Here is a 15,601-nt window from a genome sequence, read left to right on the forward strand (position 1 = left end):
CTGCTCCTGTGTGACAAGGCAGGGTGAACTGGGGTGCAGAAATTGTAGATTACCCCCTGATTTTTGCTTAAAACCGGGATCAGGCTCAGGAGCTCTCAGTAAACGTGTCTGCTCAGCTCCCCGGTCAGGCTCCGCCCCCCACTTTTTGTTTTTTGAACGTAGTTATATAAACAAGATAATATTGTACGCTTATAAAGATGAGTGAAAGCAGTAGTTGATTCACAGGTATGTTGCACCTAGTAGTCACTGTTAAATTAACGGTCATGCTAGGACATTGCTTTACAGATCATAGCTATACACTCTTAACTTTGTGTCTGATTTTGCAGTGTTACGATTTTACGCGTATATGATGAACATGGTTACTAACAATGCCACAACCGCACATATCAGCTTAAGTAACAACAGTCACTAAATAAGGTCGGCATCTGTGAACAATACATAGTTTGATATTTATGGTACGTTTAACAATTGTGGTGGTCTGCTCTGTGTGGGTAATGTTGTGTTCCTCGTGCGTGGTACCCGCTTAGTGTAGCCCACTTTGCCGGTCAACTATATACATGTGAAGTGAGGCAGGTTCGTCTGTGGACCAGGGTAAAGGGGGGGGGGGGGGGGAGATTTCATGGAGGGTGTACATGTAATAAAGAAAAAAGTGTCAGCCAACTGAGGTCCCGCGTTGTGCGGCCTCTAGCTTTGTGTCTGTAACACACGACATTGGCATGTATGATTGCTTAAGTAAGTGAGAAGTTAACCTACTAGTTGTCTGAGGAGTCATGTCGGAGAGAGGTTAGTGTCAGCTAGGAGAGTGGGTTACAATATGTGTGCAGTCAATATTACTTGCAGCAAAAAGTTAAACTAAAACATTAAAATAAAATATAGCAGTCTCAAAACTGTACTTTATAAGTTCTTCGCAGGTGATGGAGCAGGTTGTCCCCTGGAGCTGGGTGACTATCTGCATTTCGGGTGGTGCCTCTGGCAGGTGATGATCTTTGGGGTTCCCTTGGAGTAAACTGTAGTATGTTAGCAGGGTTTAACTGGGACAGTCTTGGTCTGTTCACCAGCGCGCTCGCAGTATACCTGCCAACATCAGGATGGACTCCAGCTCCTGATGGTTTTGGGCCTTGTGGGTGGTCCCTTCGTGGGTAAAGGAGACAGCTCGTGGTGTTCCCCAGCGGTATGGAATCTCTCTGTCGTGGAGGTTCTGTAGCAGCGGCTGCAGAGATTTCCGCCAAGTAAGGGTGTTTTTAGTAAGGTCTGGAAATATTTCTAGTTCTGAGCCTTCAAACAGTAAAGGAGTTTTTCCTTTTAACGCGGCCAGGAGGGAAGCCTTATCTGCTAGTGCCTGGAATCGTAGTATGAGGTCTGCAGTCGCGGTTGCCGGGGCTCGGGCTGGTTTCGGCAGTTGGAAGAGCCCATCCAGTTTCACAGATTTGGCTTGTTTCGGAGGCCGAGGATTCCGAGGAGACGTCGAACATAGTGGGGTGATTCAGTGAGGACAACCGTGTCCGGTATCCCCCTGATTTTCACGTTGTCGTCTCCTCTGGTCCTCTAGGGCATCCAGCTGATCTGTGGTGGCATTTTGCTGTGCCTCCAGGTCAGTCACCCGTTCTATCTTGGTGAGCCTTGAGTTATGGGTGCTCGTACTTGCCTCCAATTGGGTAATTTTGATCGTAGCACCTTCTGTGGCCTCCTTATAGTAGGCCATGTCTGCCGCCAGGTCCTTGCATAGCTCCGCTAGCATTTTTTAAATTTGATCCGCAGTCACTGGGTCACCGGTGTTCTTGGGTTCAGTGTTGCGGTCAGGTGTGGGTCGGAAGGAGGCTCCTTCCATGAGATATGTGGCAAAGTCTTCTGATGAATACGAGGAAAAGTCATCCATGAGCGCCATCTTGGACCATGCGGCCTGCTGCGTGTTCCGCAGCATGTCTCCAATGTCTCTGCCATGGGGGCCTTTGTCTGCCTTCACCTTTTTTGTCTTCCGGACCATTTTCTGCTCGGTACCGGTAGTGTACTTTGTGGTGTCTTTTGGGTTCAGATTCCCCCATGCAAGGTATGTTTAGAGTTATTTGAGTCGGAGCTCCAGGAGATGCGACTGCTCCATTGCGCTGCTAGCTCCCCCCCCCCCCCCCCCCATAGGTCTTTTGCCTCTTTGACTCCTTTGCGTACGCCAAATTGTGTGGTTATCATCATTTCGTATTCCCAGTTTTGGTCTACCTGTTTTATAAGATCGGCTATTGACGGGGTCAACGCCTTTTTCCACAATCTATATATCGCCAGGTTGGCTGATATTAGTGTATGGTAGAGTATCACCTTGATGTGTTTCGGTATGCCTTCTGGTAGGATGAATAGGAGACATATCTGTGAGGTATCCACCCTTGGGGCAGGTAACATCTGCATCAAGTGTTTTACTGCCTTCCAGAATGGTCTAAGTGTGGTACATGTCCACCAGAAGTGTATCATTGTGCCTACCTCCTCCCCACACCTCCAGCATATGTTGCTGGATGCTGGCCATATCTTGTGTAATTTGTCTGGAACTAGATACCTTTTTGTGTATGTTTTTTTTTAACAAAATATGAAACGTTTAAAGAATAAAGACAATATTTCACAGCCTTCTTTACTCCTATTTACCTAGAATGCTAATATTCGTAGAGAGCACTGTAAATATTTTATTCTTAGAATCTTCATCTAAATACGCAAAACAACAAGTTTGAGTTAAATAGTTAAAACAGAAGAGAATATGTATTAAAAGGGAATTGTTCTCGATTCCTCCTTGTGATACAAATAGTGGATTTCATAGTTCATTATCATTTAAGTGTCACATTTTATTATCGGTCATCGAGTCCAGATCCATCATCATGGTTTCATTAAATAAGCAACAGAGAGAGGCCATACGAGAACAGTAGCAAACCAGCAATTAAAAATTGTTAGTAGTTTACTTTTATTCAGTCTGAAATGACTTCTTGATAGACTGGCAGAGAATTTTGGCATTTGCAGTTTTAATTGCAACAGTTTTTTTTATCTTTCCAATTTTTTTATGGGAGAAAGATTTCCATATTTCCATAGAACTAATAATAATAATAATAAAAAAATACATAATAGAAGCATATCAAATCAAATCAAAATACTCAAAGTATCATAGTAGGTCATATGTCCCAAAAGGGGCTCTGCTGATTCAGAAGCAAGGTAACATATACGTTGAGTAACAGTATTTTACAGGTCATAATACAGTCAGCGTATTCTAAATGTTTATAGAAGTACGTTTTATTATGATTCAATATATTTGCGTTAGGCAGTTGTAATACATCCCTATATTATAGAGGTCATGTCCACAGATTTAGATCAGCATTGCACCTCGTTAAATTTAATTATCTTATCTGTCTTTCCCATGAGCGCATAGTAACAAAAGGGTTTTAACCCTACTAAATAGGCTGCCACCTGCAAGGGATGGTGGGTTATTTAGTTCAACATCAAGACATAGAGAAGTGCAGACTAATCTTATAATACAGAAACTTTGTCTGAAGAACATTTTAAAGCTGGATTCTTTTACCATTGAGGAGAAAAGAAAAGAAAAGAAAATGTTGCTAGAGATAGACTTATCTCCACTAACCTAGCCCTTAGTGGCTATTTTATGTTATGGTCGACTGATTGGCAAAATATGGAGCATGTGCCACCCAGCTCTGTCAGCTAGGATGATGTGCCAGGAGCTGAAGACAGAAGATGGTAGCACCTGCAATGTAAAGCGTCAGGCAAGTATACCCCCGCCCCCCTCACTTGGCACATTCTGAGTGAGGATGTCACCATCATGGTCAGAATGTTCAAACATTTCCAAAGATGACAGAGCTGCTTTAACAGTTGAACAACTAGGGGAAGATCATTTATAAGAAGCAAAATATGTGCAAATATTTACCTACATGAAACAACATTTCCTTTCTGCCTTTAAGGATTCTGATGTGAAACAAATGCTGTATTTTGTATCAGATCAATGAGAATTCAGTAGTGAATACTTTGGCCCATAGATGTCCATTGAAATATACTCATTATGCCTCATTTATGCCTGTTCTCAAGGTTTGAATGCTGCCCTGACCTCATTCTTGTGGATATTCCAGCCTCCACATGTTCACAGTTTGCCTCCACCTGCCCCCGGCTAAAAGGCCTCTCTAGTGTGGAGTTCCCTAGCATTTGTTCGTGCTATCCTATACATGGACAGATGGTGTTGCTTAGATAATATTACAGTATCCAAATCAATAATCTTTATGAGCTATGGAATTCTACTTTTAAATGCAATTACACTGTAAACGTTCTCTCAAAGGAACATTTATATGAAAACCATAAATATTCCTGCTTTATAAAAGTCCCAAACAAGTCAAGTTTTCCATCTGACAACTTTGCTGTCTGCCTGGTGTGAGAGAGAGCATTTCCTACAACCCCCAACATTTTTTGTTTTTTCATAATATTGTTATGTTATTGTTAATATCTTCAGAACTGTTTAATGTCATGGTAGCTCCTGAGAAACCCCTGTTCTAGAAGACTGATATCTTAAAGATATATTCCAAGCACCCACACAGCTGATATGTTCTTGCACCAGGTACAACAGTTTGAATTGATTGACAAGTAGTGAAAAGGATAGAGATATCATTTTTTTAACCAGTGATTCAGTGTACAGTCAATGATAATGATGATGATGACTTTGCACTAAAGTGCATCATTGGGCCATTCATCATTTCTGCTGCTAGGAGCAGGGTGCAACTGGGAACATAGGATGGACCTACTTGAATTTGGGAATTGGAGCAATGGGGCCAAGAGTCTGAATTAGCCCCAGTGTGACATGTCAGTTTGTTAGAATAATCAAGATACTGTAGTATCAACCATTCATGAGCAAATTGTGAAAGTTGCGCAACCACCATGGACATCAATACAATGTTCCTGTTAATGGCTCAACTTATAGAACTTTGCTCCAGAATTGTTAATTGTGAACTTTTCTATTCTAATATTTCGGGGTTGTTGTTTTATACCAACAATTATTTTGAACATTGCAGGCTGGAAACAAGCTGCTGCTCTATTAACAAACACCTGTACTTCAATTTTTTTAAAGGAACTGGTTAACCTATGACTTGGGGAAAAAAACGAAACAAAATGTTAAGACAACAGTGCCATGAAGGTGGGGCCCGGCAAATATTATTTTAATACGTTGTTCAGTCTCTGCATCCACATCATTAAATTATTTACTGGATCCAGGTTAAGAATATTCTTTCTTTTCCAGAGGATGTAGAAATGTTTAATTTGCATGTTCTGGATAATGCATTAAACCGTTCTAAACTCTCCAAGTGCCCCATAAGCATTGCTCAACCTCCAGGCAGTTCAAGGGCCCATTATTTCCCTTTTACCGTCTCAATCACAATACTGTCAGGCTTATTGAACACAGATTCTCAGGATTGCTGTTCTTAGATGATTAAATGATTAGCCTTTCTGCCCTATTATCTTTACGGTATAATCAAGTTTAAGATGGTTCTAGAGGTTTATCTCCTAAAGTAGTTTGAATAGACCTGCATCCTCGCTTCTCTGTGCGTAACGTTGCTTCACATTATATAGCTCTTATGCACCTGTTACAAGCACTCATATTTTTTCCGTTGTCCATTTGTTTAAACTTGAAGATCTATGAATGATACTTCAGTGCGGAAATGCTCTCAGCGGTGATTTAGCCTCCTTACAAATAAAGGAGAGAAGACGTCTCTGGAGTTACACGCCAACTGCCCTGTGAAATTGTTTGATTAATTTCCATTTGAAGTGATTAACAGTCACTTGGAACACTTTGTGCTGAGTTTGGTAACATGTTGTGTTCTTGTTTGTGTGATTGTGTCTGTAAAGACACAATTCCACATTACACTTATAACTGTATTCATAAAACATAATTTTCTAACTTTTTTTTTCTGCATCTATTTTTAGCAGCCCAATACATTTTCTAGGATATTCTTTTGAGAAATACAAATTTCAGTTTAGCTAAAAAAAAATGACACTTATGTTTGTATAAATTTAGATAATATTGTCTCTAATGACTTCTTTAGGTAGCCAATTAAATTTGTTTGAACTAAGCAATTAACCGGTTCTAAGGACAGTCCACTTTCAACAGAAATCTATACCTCTCTGTATGCTTACCGTTAAATTCAGCAGCTCTCTACAGGCTTATCAGCACTCGGGTGTTAGCACCCTAATCACTTTTCATCATCGCATGGTGCTAAGAGTTATTCCACAATCCTTCTGTGACAATATTAGACCCCCTCGCATGCTCCTAAGTGGAGCATCTCGTCCTGGTGTGGGAGGAGTCTTTAAATTTTTCCTCCTTTTTTTTTTTTTTAATTAAATTTTTTGATTGTATTTTAGTGAATAATCTATACTAAAGCATCCCTTTAGTGCCTTCATGATGGGCACTGTAGAAGATATGGTACTGCCATTTATGCACTTCATACTGGCACCCGTACTGAGTACTGGTAACAAAGGTTGCCACAAAGCCAGTCTACTTCTTGATGCATTAGTCCTGAGGCAGCACAATAACAGCGATGTCGATGTCACTCAAAGAAATACTTGTGTGGCTGACCAGAAGCAGCCCGAATGCCTGCCACAGGTTATAGTAATGACAGCCAATCACAGCGGTCCTATGGCTTCATTGACAACTGATCCCAACGGCATGCTGGGATCAGGCGTCAGTTGGTGGTTTCGGAGTCAGTCCAACAATATTCATTGGTTTGCCATGACGTGGTAGAGTTCTCTATAAGATAAGCATGTTGGAAAAGCAATTAGAAAAACATCACCATAAATGTCTTTAAATTGTGAATGGAGATAAAAGCGGTAAAAGAGAAGGTGCGTTAAACTTTTTAGTAGGGTAAACATATATACTTTTGCTGAAATACACAATTTGAACATTTTACTTTAGGCTTTCTCCTTAATCAGGCTTCTAAGCAGTGAGCAGGAAAATTGGAATTTTTATTTTTAAGCCATAAGCACCTCAAAGGGTAAAGGATTAACCTTGTGCTACACAAATTTGCGAATTCATCCATTTCACCTTCTGTATCTGATATAGCAAATTGAAATTAAATTCCTTAACCCTTTACTCGGCAACAAGGTACTGATGCGTTTGTTATAAACTCTGCGTTCGAGTTGACAATTATCCGTCGGTCTTGTTTCTGTTCCATTTAGCGTCCTGGCTGTAATGTATGAAAGACTCATCTTTTGTGTACTAATAGGATCTTTTCACGGCCTGAGAACACGGATTCGCTAACTCACATTTATAATATTTTGCTAGCACAGTTGGCAAAATAATTTCATGGTGAAAAATGAACATTTAGTGAAGTAGATGAATCATGGAAATAACACCATTAACATTACTTAATCTGTTCTAGTTGTTTTTGAAGCGATGTGAAAAATAAAAGTGAATTCCCATTGCTCTTGCGATTTGGAAAAACAGATTAATATTTAATCCGTGTCGAGAGGAATGATTCAGACAAAATGTTACATTGATTTTTGTGCATTTTGTGTTTGCGACTGCTCGTAATCGAGCAATATGGTGTGCGCTTTTCTAGCACACATGAAATTAAATAGATGCCTGGTGGAATAACTGGTGGAATAGTCAGTTGTGTTTTGAGGACTCTTCCTTAGATACCGGTATATAACCGTATGATTCTACTCCCAAACATACACCCACAAGAGTGCAGACAATGCATAGAGCCTTTGTGTAATGACAAAATTCAGCCAGGCAAACCCACTCTAATAATCTTTATGCTTGAGTCATAATGTTAGACGCCATTGAAATTCCATTATTGTGAGTGTTTAATAATGGAAAGCAGAGCAGCAGGCGTTCTGGTAATATGTGTACCTTGGAAGAGAGATGTGATAAAATAGAAAACTACAGATATTTTAAAGGATTCTCTGAGCTAGATTTTTTGCTTGACAACAATAAGTTGTTTTTTGCCGGATGCCTGTTCCTTCCGCTTACCCACCTTCCCTGATCCAGTTTACCTGTTATATAAGTCCTGGGGCATATAATCTTTTGTAGGGAGCTTCCAGTGTTGTACCAGAGTTCCATTTCCTACTGACCATGTAAAGCCATGCAGCATGTGGACATGTTTTTATGAAAAATGGGAATTGCAGTGTTGGTAATGTGCAGCCAACAGAGAAAGATTGTCTTAGCATAAACAATACTACCACACAAAAAACAGGGCTGTGACCTTAGCTGCTACTAGACAGGAACAGAACTGTGACCTAAACTGTAACAAGACAGGGATGTGACCTTGGCAGTGACTGGATAGGAACAGGACTGTGGCCTTGGTTTTAGCTGTGCAAGAATAGTCGTAGTAACAAGGCAGCAACCGTTAATGTTGTGGAAAGGACCATGACTTTGACTATGACTACACAGGAATAGGACTATGACCTTGGCTGTTACTGTACAGCAAGTCGACTCATTACGCAAGAACAGAACTGTGACCTTGACTGTGACTGTGCAGAAGCAGGATTAAAACCTTGGCTTTGACTATGAAGAAATGGGACAGTGACCTTGGCTGGGACAGCACAGGAACAGGATTTATGGCCTTGGCTATTACTATACAGTAACAATGCTATGGAGGAAAATTACTATGATTTTAACTGTGACTGTGCAGGAACAAGGGTGTGACCTTAACTGTGCAGGAAAAAAAATAATTGGTTGGCTTTGGCTAATCCATACTTGAGAATGTATTTAGTGAAGGAAAAATTTAAAGTGGCTTAAAGAAATAAAATAACCAAATACCTGTATAGTTTGAGCTGAATAGCTCAAAGTATAGAGGCAATGTTAAATAGACACCAATGACTACGTAAAAATGTAAAAATATGATAAACTGCTATTTTTTTTTTTTAAAAGGATCACTATAGGGTCAGGAACACAAACATGTATGCCTGACCCTATAGTGTTAAAACCACCATCTAGCCCCCCTGGGCCCCTCACACTTCAATAAATATAGCACAATCTTACTGTATTCAAGCCAGAAACTGTAGATCTGCATGCTGTTTGCCTAAAAAAAACAGTCGGGGGCGGAGCCTGGCAGCCATGCCGAGCGGTAGCACATCATGGGAGCTCCGAGCTAAAAGTGAGCATAATTAGCCGACATTCCAGCTAAAACCCTATATCTTGCCAAACTATAAAACTGACAACTGGGGGCTAATGCTGTGGCTACAAGCAGTAGGTCTCGCGACTGAAATCGGCGGCTTCTACCGGTAGATAGACCCAGGGGCCTGCTCGGAAGGCGCAAGGGAGGTGGACGATCCCTTCGCCGACTATGGCGCGCCTGCACGGGGACATCTCAAACAAACTCTTCTTCCCCCCCACCGGTGAGGGTCATCCCGGCAACCACAGCCTGAACAAAGCATCAGCAGAGCATAAACAGAGCTTTACCTGCACCGCTGGATCAGCACTCACAGCTATGGCGGATGCCACGTGCAGCCCCGCACCCAGCTCTCCACTACCCCCTCTCGCAAAACGTCTAGATCGCCTGTTTGCTGCCTTCTGGGCCAAGCTATCTCTCCGCACAGGCATCATCGAGACAACTCCACAGCACACAACCACGCATGCTATCAAACAGGGACCTACCGACCCTGGACGAAAAATTGGTGCTGCACAGATGGTGGGGTGGAGTAGGCGAAGGAGCCAACGACAGCCTCAGAGCCGCAGAACCAGAGCGGCGGGCAGCCACCTCACCCCAGAGCAGAAGGCCGCACGGAGCGAACCCCACCAAACTCTCTCTCCCCCCCGAGAACTCATTACACCACGTGGGAAGAGACACCGTAAGCGAGCACGAGCAGCACGCTGTCACAAGACTCGAGCACAAGCCCTGGACGCACACAGCAATGAAACCTGCGAATCCAGAACACCGGACTGTGTTGGGATTGGGAGCTGGGAGGGCACAGCCAATAAGGAAGTACACCATTCGTACCTGGACAGTATCCAGCACCCGATGGGCATCGGCTGAATCCTTATGGGCATTTCACAGGCTTAACAGCCAAACCTCCCCTGGTGTCAATTGCCTGGCTCCTGGACTGCCTCTCTACTGCCTATTGCTTGTTTTGTTGCTGTTTTTTTGCTGTTTCACTCCTGAGTTACTTTAATGGTTACTTAAATGAGAAGTATTATCTATTTTCTTTCACATGTCTATCTAACCATCGTCATGCCTGAAAGAATATGCACACAGATAGCATGTTTAGCCTGTACAGCATTATTCTTCTCACTAGAAGACACAACATCTTTCAACCCCAGCACAGCTCCACATGTTACACAAACTATTGTCTACGCTAACAGAAAACCAACATCTAGCTATTAACTTAATCTAAACTACAAACACTAAATCTAAACACCGTCACTCACATATCTAAAAAGTGCACACAGTTAGACACGTAAGTCCAGCTGGGATTGGACATGATTATTTTGTCTAGCATGTTTGCTGACACGCCTGTTTATAATATGCTATTACTCGTGTACTAAAAACAAAAAAAAGTGCAGCATACCATGATGACGCTAAAAGACACATTTGTTACTCTATCTATAAAGCCATGTGATCATGCTGAAATGTATATTTAACACTGCACTCAAAAATAAAGAATTAAAAAAAAACAGTCTGCTGACATCAGCAGAAGTAGTAGCCTGATCCAATCACAAATTAAAGGGACACTATATTATAGTCACCTGAACAACTTTAGCTTAATGAAGCAGTTTTGGTGTATAGAACATGCCCCTGCAGCCTCGCTGCTCAATCCTCTGCCATTTAGGAGTTAAATTCCTTTGTTTATGAACCCTAGTCACATCTCCCTGCATGTGACTTGCACAGCCTTTCATAAACACTTCCTGTAAAGAGAGCCCTATTTAGGCTTTCTTTATTGCAAGTTCTGTTTAATTAAGATTTTCTTATCCCCTGCTATGTTAATAGCTTGCTAGACCCTGCAAGAGCCTCCTTTATGTAATTAAAGTCCAATTTAGTGATTGAGATACAATTATTTAAGGTAAATTACATCTGTTTGAAAGTGAAACCAGTTTTGTTTTCATGCAGGCTCTGTCAATTATAGACAGAGGAGGTGTGGCTAGGACTGCATAAACAAAGTGATTTAACTCCTAAATGACAGTGAATTGAGCAGTGAAATTGCAGGGTAATGATCTGTACACTAAAACTGCTTTATTTAGCTAAAGTAATTTAGGTGACTATAGTGTTCCTTTAAGTTATCACTAGGCTGTAATGTAAACACTGCATTTTCTCTGAAAAGACAATGTTTACAGCAAAAAGCCCGAAGGTAATGATTCTACTCACCAGAACAAATTCAATAAGCTGTAGTTGTTCTGGTGACTGTAGTGTCCCTTTAAAGTAAATCCTTGTCAAGTATTTTTGTTTCCTGATATAGAAACCACTCCAGACTTAATATTCAATTTGCGCAAATACAATATTCTAATATTTTGGGGGTTCTTTCCTTTTTTTTTTCTCTCTGCAAATTGAAAACAAATTTGCGATTTATAAGCCATATCCTCCCCTAACAAGGGATGCTATCTCATCTCATTTGACAAATCACTTAATATCCCTGGTAATAGAAAGGGCATGTACTGTGTTGTATAATGAGAGAGATGGTACTGATTATCCTGTGCTTTACATGCAGTTTTATCTCAGAAAAGATTAAGTGATGTCTTATATCTCCAAGAGTGTATTAGAGGGCATCAATGAAGGCTTGCAAGAAATGAAGATGACTGTGATATGATGTGGTCACTCTACCAGTGGAGGAATGGTATCCACTGATTGCTGCATTCAGCTCTAGAGCACTCAGGATGACGACAGCTGAAATCAGAGTTGCTTAAAGCTGGTTCTCAAACCAGTCATCATGACCCTCCAACAGTCCAGATTTTGTCAGTATCTCCATTGAAATAAATAAGGGAAATACATAAAGCCTAGATTGTTGGTGGGCCACGAGGACTGGCTTGCTAATCACTGCTTTGAAGGAAACCTGTCACATTACCTACTACTTATACTCTTTAGAAAAAGATCAGTTTTGCCAGCAAATGTATAGTTCAGAAGAAAAATCTATTCCTTTCACCTGTCAGTCAATTTTCAGAATAGACTCTAGGCCAAAGAATTGACGGACAAGGCAGAGCAGAAGAGACCTCCCACAGACGGTCCTTCTTCTCCCACACATAACAACCACAGTGCATGCAGTGTTGTTGCTAAGGTAACTCCCTAGGAGATGTTGCTAGTGCTGGCTAGGGAGTAAAAGAGCGGAGTGACAGGGCAAATGAGTGACAGGGCAAACAGGGCAAATGACAGAAGACTGCTGTTGAAGCAATAGCGGACCGGAGGTAGATGTTACAGAAGAGTAACAGCCACAAAGTTTATGACATGGTGGCGCTGGATCAGAGGGAAGGAGAGTTTATATAGCAAAACTTTAAATTGAATAGATGTAGCTCTGTGATATATGATGTATTCAATGCAATTGGGGGGGATTTATGTTAAATTGAATCTGCCATGACACATTCACTCCAACAGTTGCTCACACATGAATATTGATTGTAATCATTGGGGACACAATAATGCCACAGGATAAAAAAAGAAAATTCATCCAGTTGGTGAAGAAATATCCTACTCAGTGACCACTTTGGCCATGATGTCTTCTTGACCTCATCCAGTTGAGCAACAGACCATATTTTTTCCTATATATTCAGACAATGGCTGGTTATCTAAGCTGGTTTCATTGTGCTCTGAAGCAATTTCTTACACTTTGCAGTACGTGGATAAGAATAATTTTTTCCTTTATCTCCTGCTGGTGGCATGCAAAACACACTATACCATTTTATTGTTCTTTTGATTGCAACCTTCATGCCGGCATAGGTTCTGAAACATTCTCAACTGTTCTAGAAATGGAATGAATTTAGGAATGTACTGCTAAATGGCCACAGAGCCCCCACAGATATCCCATCAAGAGGAGGAGAAGTGGCTGGATAATCAGGAGAGAAGACAGCATGTCATTGCTACATCTTCAGTCGCTGCCTTGTTTCTCCCCTGGCAGGGGCTCCTCACGTTTTTCTTTTTCTCATTGTTCAGCACTTCCTATTCAGTTGCAGTCTTTTGTATGATTGTGCAAATAATAACATAACATTTTCAGTGGCGCTGAGGCACTGTAATTTTCTCTCTCTTGTTCCAAACAAATTAGTTATTAATTGTACAACTAATAAAATGCCCCTCACCCCAAAAATGTCTTTATTTCAATTGTTTTTGGCCAGTTTGCAGTTACAGCAGCTGTTACATGGCTGTGTGATATGTATTGGGGCTGATGACTACTGTGGTCAATGCTGCCGCCCAGGAGTAGTGGGAATTTGAGCCCAGGACCTATTTTTGTGTTTTTGTATAACACAGCCATGTTACAGTGCTGCCGCCCATCTCATGTTTTCCTTATTAAGGGTTAATAAGTATGTAGTGGTTTGAAAAAAAACAATACTCCTTTCTATCTCATTAGAGATTATCTTTTACCTTAAGCTTTAGCAAACAAGGTGAATTGCTAGTGTAGGACCAACCTAACAGGTTTGCCTTGATGTGGCAGGTGGGCTTCAATCTAATGGCCGTTGAAGTGGATCTAAAAACCTCCATTTATATAAATATGCATTGGGATTTGGAATAGTCCCACTAATTTCAGTCAGGCTGGGGCATTCCTGCCAGGTTTAACTGAGACTAGCACATTGCAGGGGATCTGTGCCTTATTACTATTTTAAGGGAGTAACTGATGTCACAATGCATGCAATACCGAATTCAAAAACATGATTGGCCCAGATTATATAATATATATCTTGCTGGGAACTCTGCCTAAATTAGGAAGTAGTATGCCTGTCCTAGTTCTGCAAGTGTTTATGGGGTATTTATTTCAGCACTGGACAGCAAGTTCCATTCATCAGAAAACATAAATGAAACTGCTTCTTTAACAAATAATTTATAGTTTGATGGTGAGCGTAGCTGCCCCTGCTTATTCTTTAAATAAACAACCAAAAAAAAACCATAAACTACCTATGAAGTTGGGTGAAACTATGCTTACCACTGTAATATGTTACTCTCTTCCGATCTGCCTAATGTCAATTCTGTGCATAAATTCCGTCTGTTATCAGCGCGCACTGCACGCTGGCAACCGATGAAGAAATCTTCAGAGACAAGAAAACCTTTCCCCTTCCAATTTTCCTCCCGCCTTTCTCCAATACTTGCAGTTTGTTTATTTATTTTAATGACTGCTTGGTGGATTGACACTTCTAGAGTGTGGTAGCCCTGCCTAGTGTCTAGATGTGTCAGGCAAAGGAAGTATACAGAGACAAAGTAGTCCCTACTTTGTCTCAGTTTTTCTTTTGACTGAGTTGGATTTTCAGTGGAATTACAACACAGTCCGTAGGAGTATTTCATAAAGATTCTATCTTTATAAAATACTCATTTTTCAGGGATGGTGGGGTCACAGTGATGCTTTAACTATTTATTTGGCATATTGTGTATTGAATGCAATACACTAAGTATTGGTTCCACGAGCATCATTTTTCTGTATGATGCAATGGATGCAGTGACTATAAATATAAGTAGATTTGCAGTGTTTGGTGATTTTAGAGCTGGACATTTCTGAAAGATCAAAATGACAAGACGTCTGAGTTACTGAAGGATGTCGCTGTCACTGGTTTTAAGGTACCCGGTGAAACCAAACACAAAACACGCATTTTAAATTAGAAGTAAATGTCAAGTCAGGAGAAAAAAAAAATCAATGTCAGACTGAGTTATCCGATTTATTTTGTTTATATTTACTGGTTATTTGAAAGCAATGGTGGTAATCCTATAGTGTAATATATTAATGTATGTGCATGTGTATATATATGTATATGTCTTCAACAATGATGTCACACTGTACGATATGTTTGCTTCTTCTCTTTCACTACAAAGTCCTCACAGTGTACTGTTAATATCTAATATGTGTGTATGTATGTTCAGGCTAAATCTCTACTCGTAAGATTAAATAAAATCATTATATTGTAAAACTAATTTCCATTCATCCAGTTAAATGAAAATCAAGCATTTGACTTAACCTGGATATCTCTTATTTTAGGGAAGTGGATCAAGATTCTGATGGGATGATTTGTTACAAGGAATTTGAATTTGCCATGAACTACGGGGAGAAAGATGAATAAATCAACCTGTTATCTCATCAAATAGCGTGCACATTTTGTGTGTATTTTTTTTTTCATTTAATTCTTTTTTTTATTATTATTATTTTTTTACCATATTGCATGAATGAGATGTTTTCAGCATGACCGTAGTACAAGAATACATAAACAAAAATTAAAAAGCCTGATAAATAGATATTCCACACTACTATGCATGATACATACCAGAGGAATGAAATTGTTACAATTGATCCAAAGGGACAACAATTTCCCATCGTCAATGGATCGCTCAGGTCAATAGATCATTCAAGGCTGAAGTAAATAATGTGATAACATAAGGTCTAGTTCGTCCAACTAGGGTAAAGCAGAACAAGAAAATCAAGTGCAACGCATTGGACTGGTTAGGAAATTCATTTAAAGGATGCCAATTTT

General features: G+C 40.4%; 1 protein-coding gene across 1 annotated transcript in view; it reads left to right on the forward strand.

Annotated features, from left to right (window-relative positions):
• EFCAB11 (EF-hand calcium binding domain 11) overlaps positions 1–15,228 on the forward strand; it is a 65,019-nt gene extending 49,791 nt beyond the window's left edge. The window contains exon 6 of the mRNA XM_063438900.1: positions 15,112–15,228. Coding sequence (XP_063294970.1) covers positions 15,112–15,193 — 82 coding nt within the window. The 3' untranslated portion in view covers positions 15,194–15,228. The remainder of the gene's footprint in view (positions 1–15,111) is intronic.
• The last annotated feature ends 373 nt before the right edge of the window (positions 15,229–15,601 follow it).

This window comes from Pelobates fuscus, chromosome 13 (assembly GCF_036172605.1).
Source record: "Pelobates fuscus isolate aPelFus1 chromosome 13, aPelFus1.pri, whole genome shotgun sequence".
In the NCBI taxonomy this organism is placed as follows: Eukaryota; Metazoa; Chordata; class Amphibia; order Anura; family Pelobatidae; genus Pelobates; species Pelobates fuscus.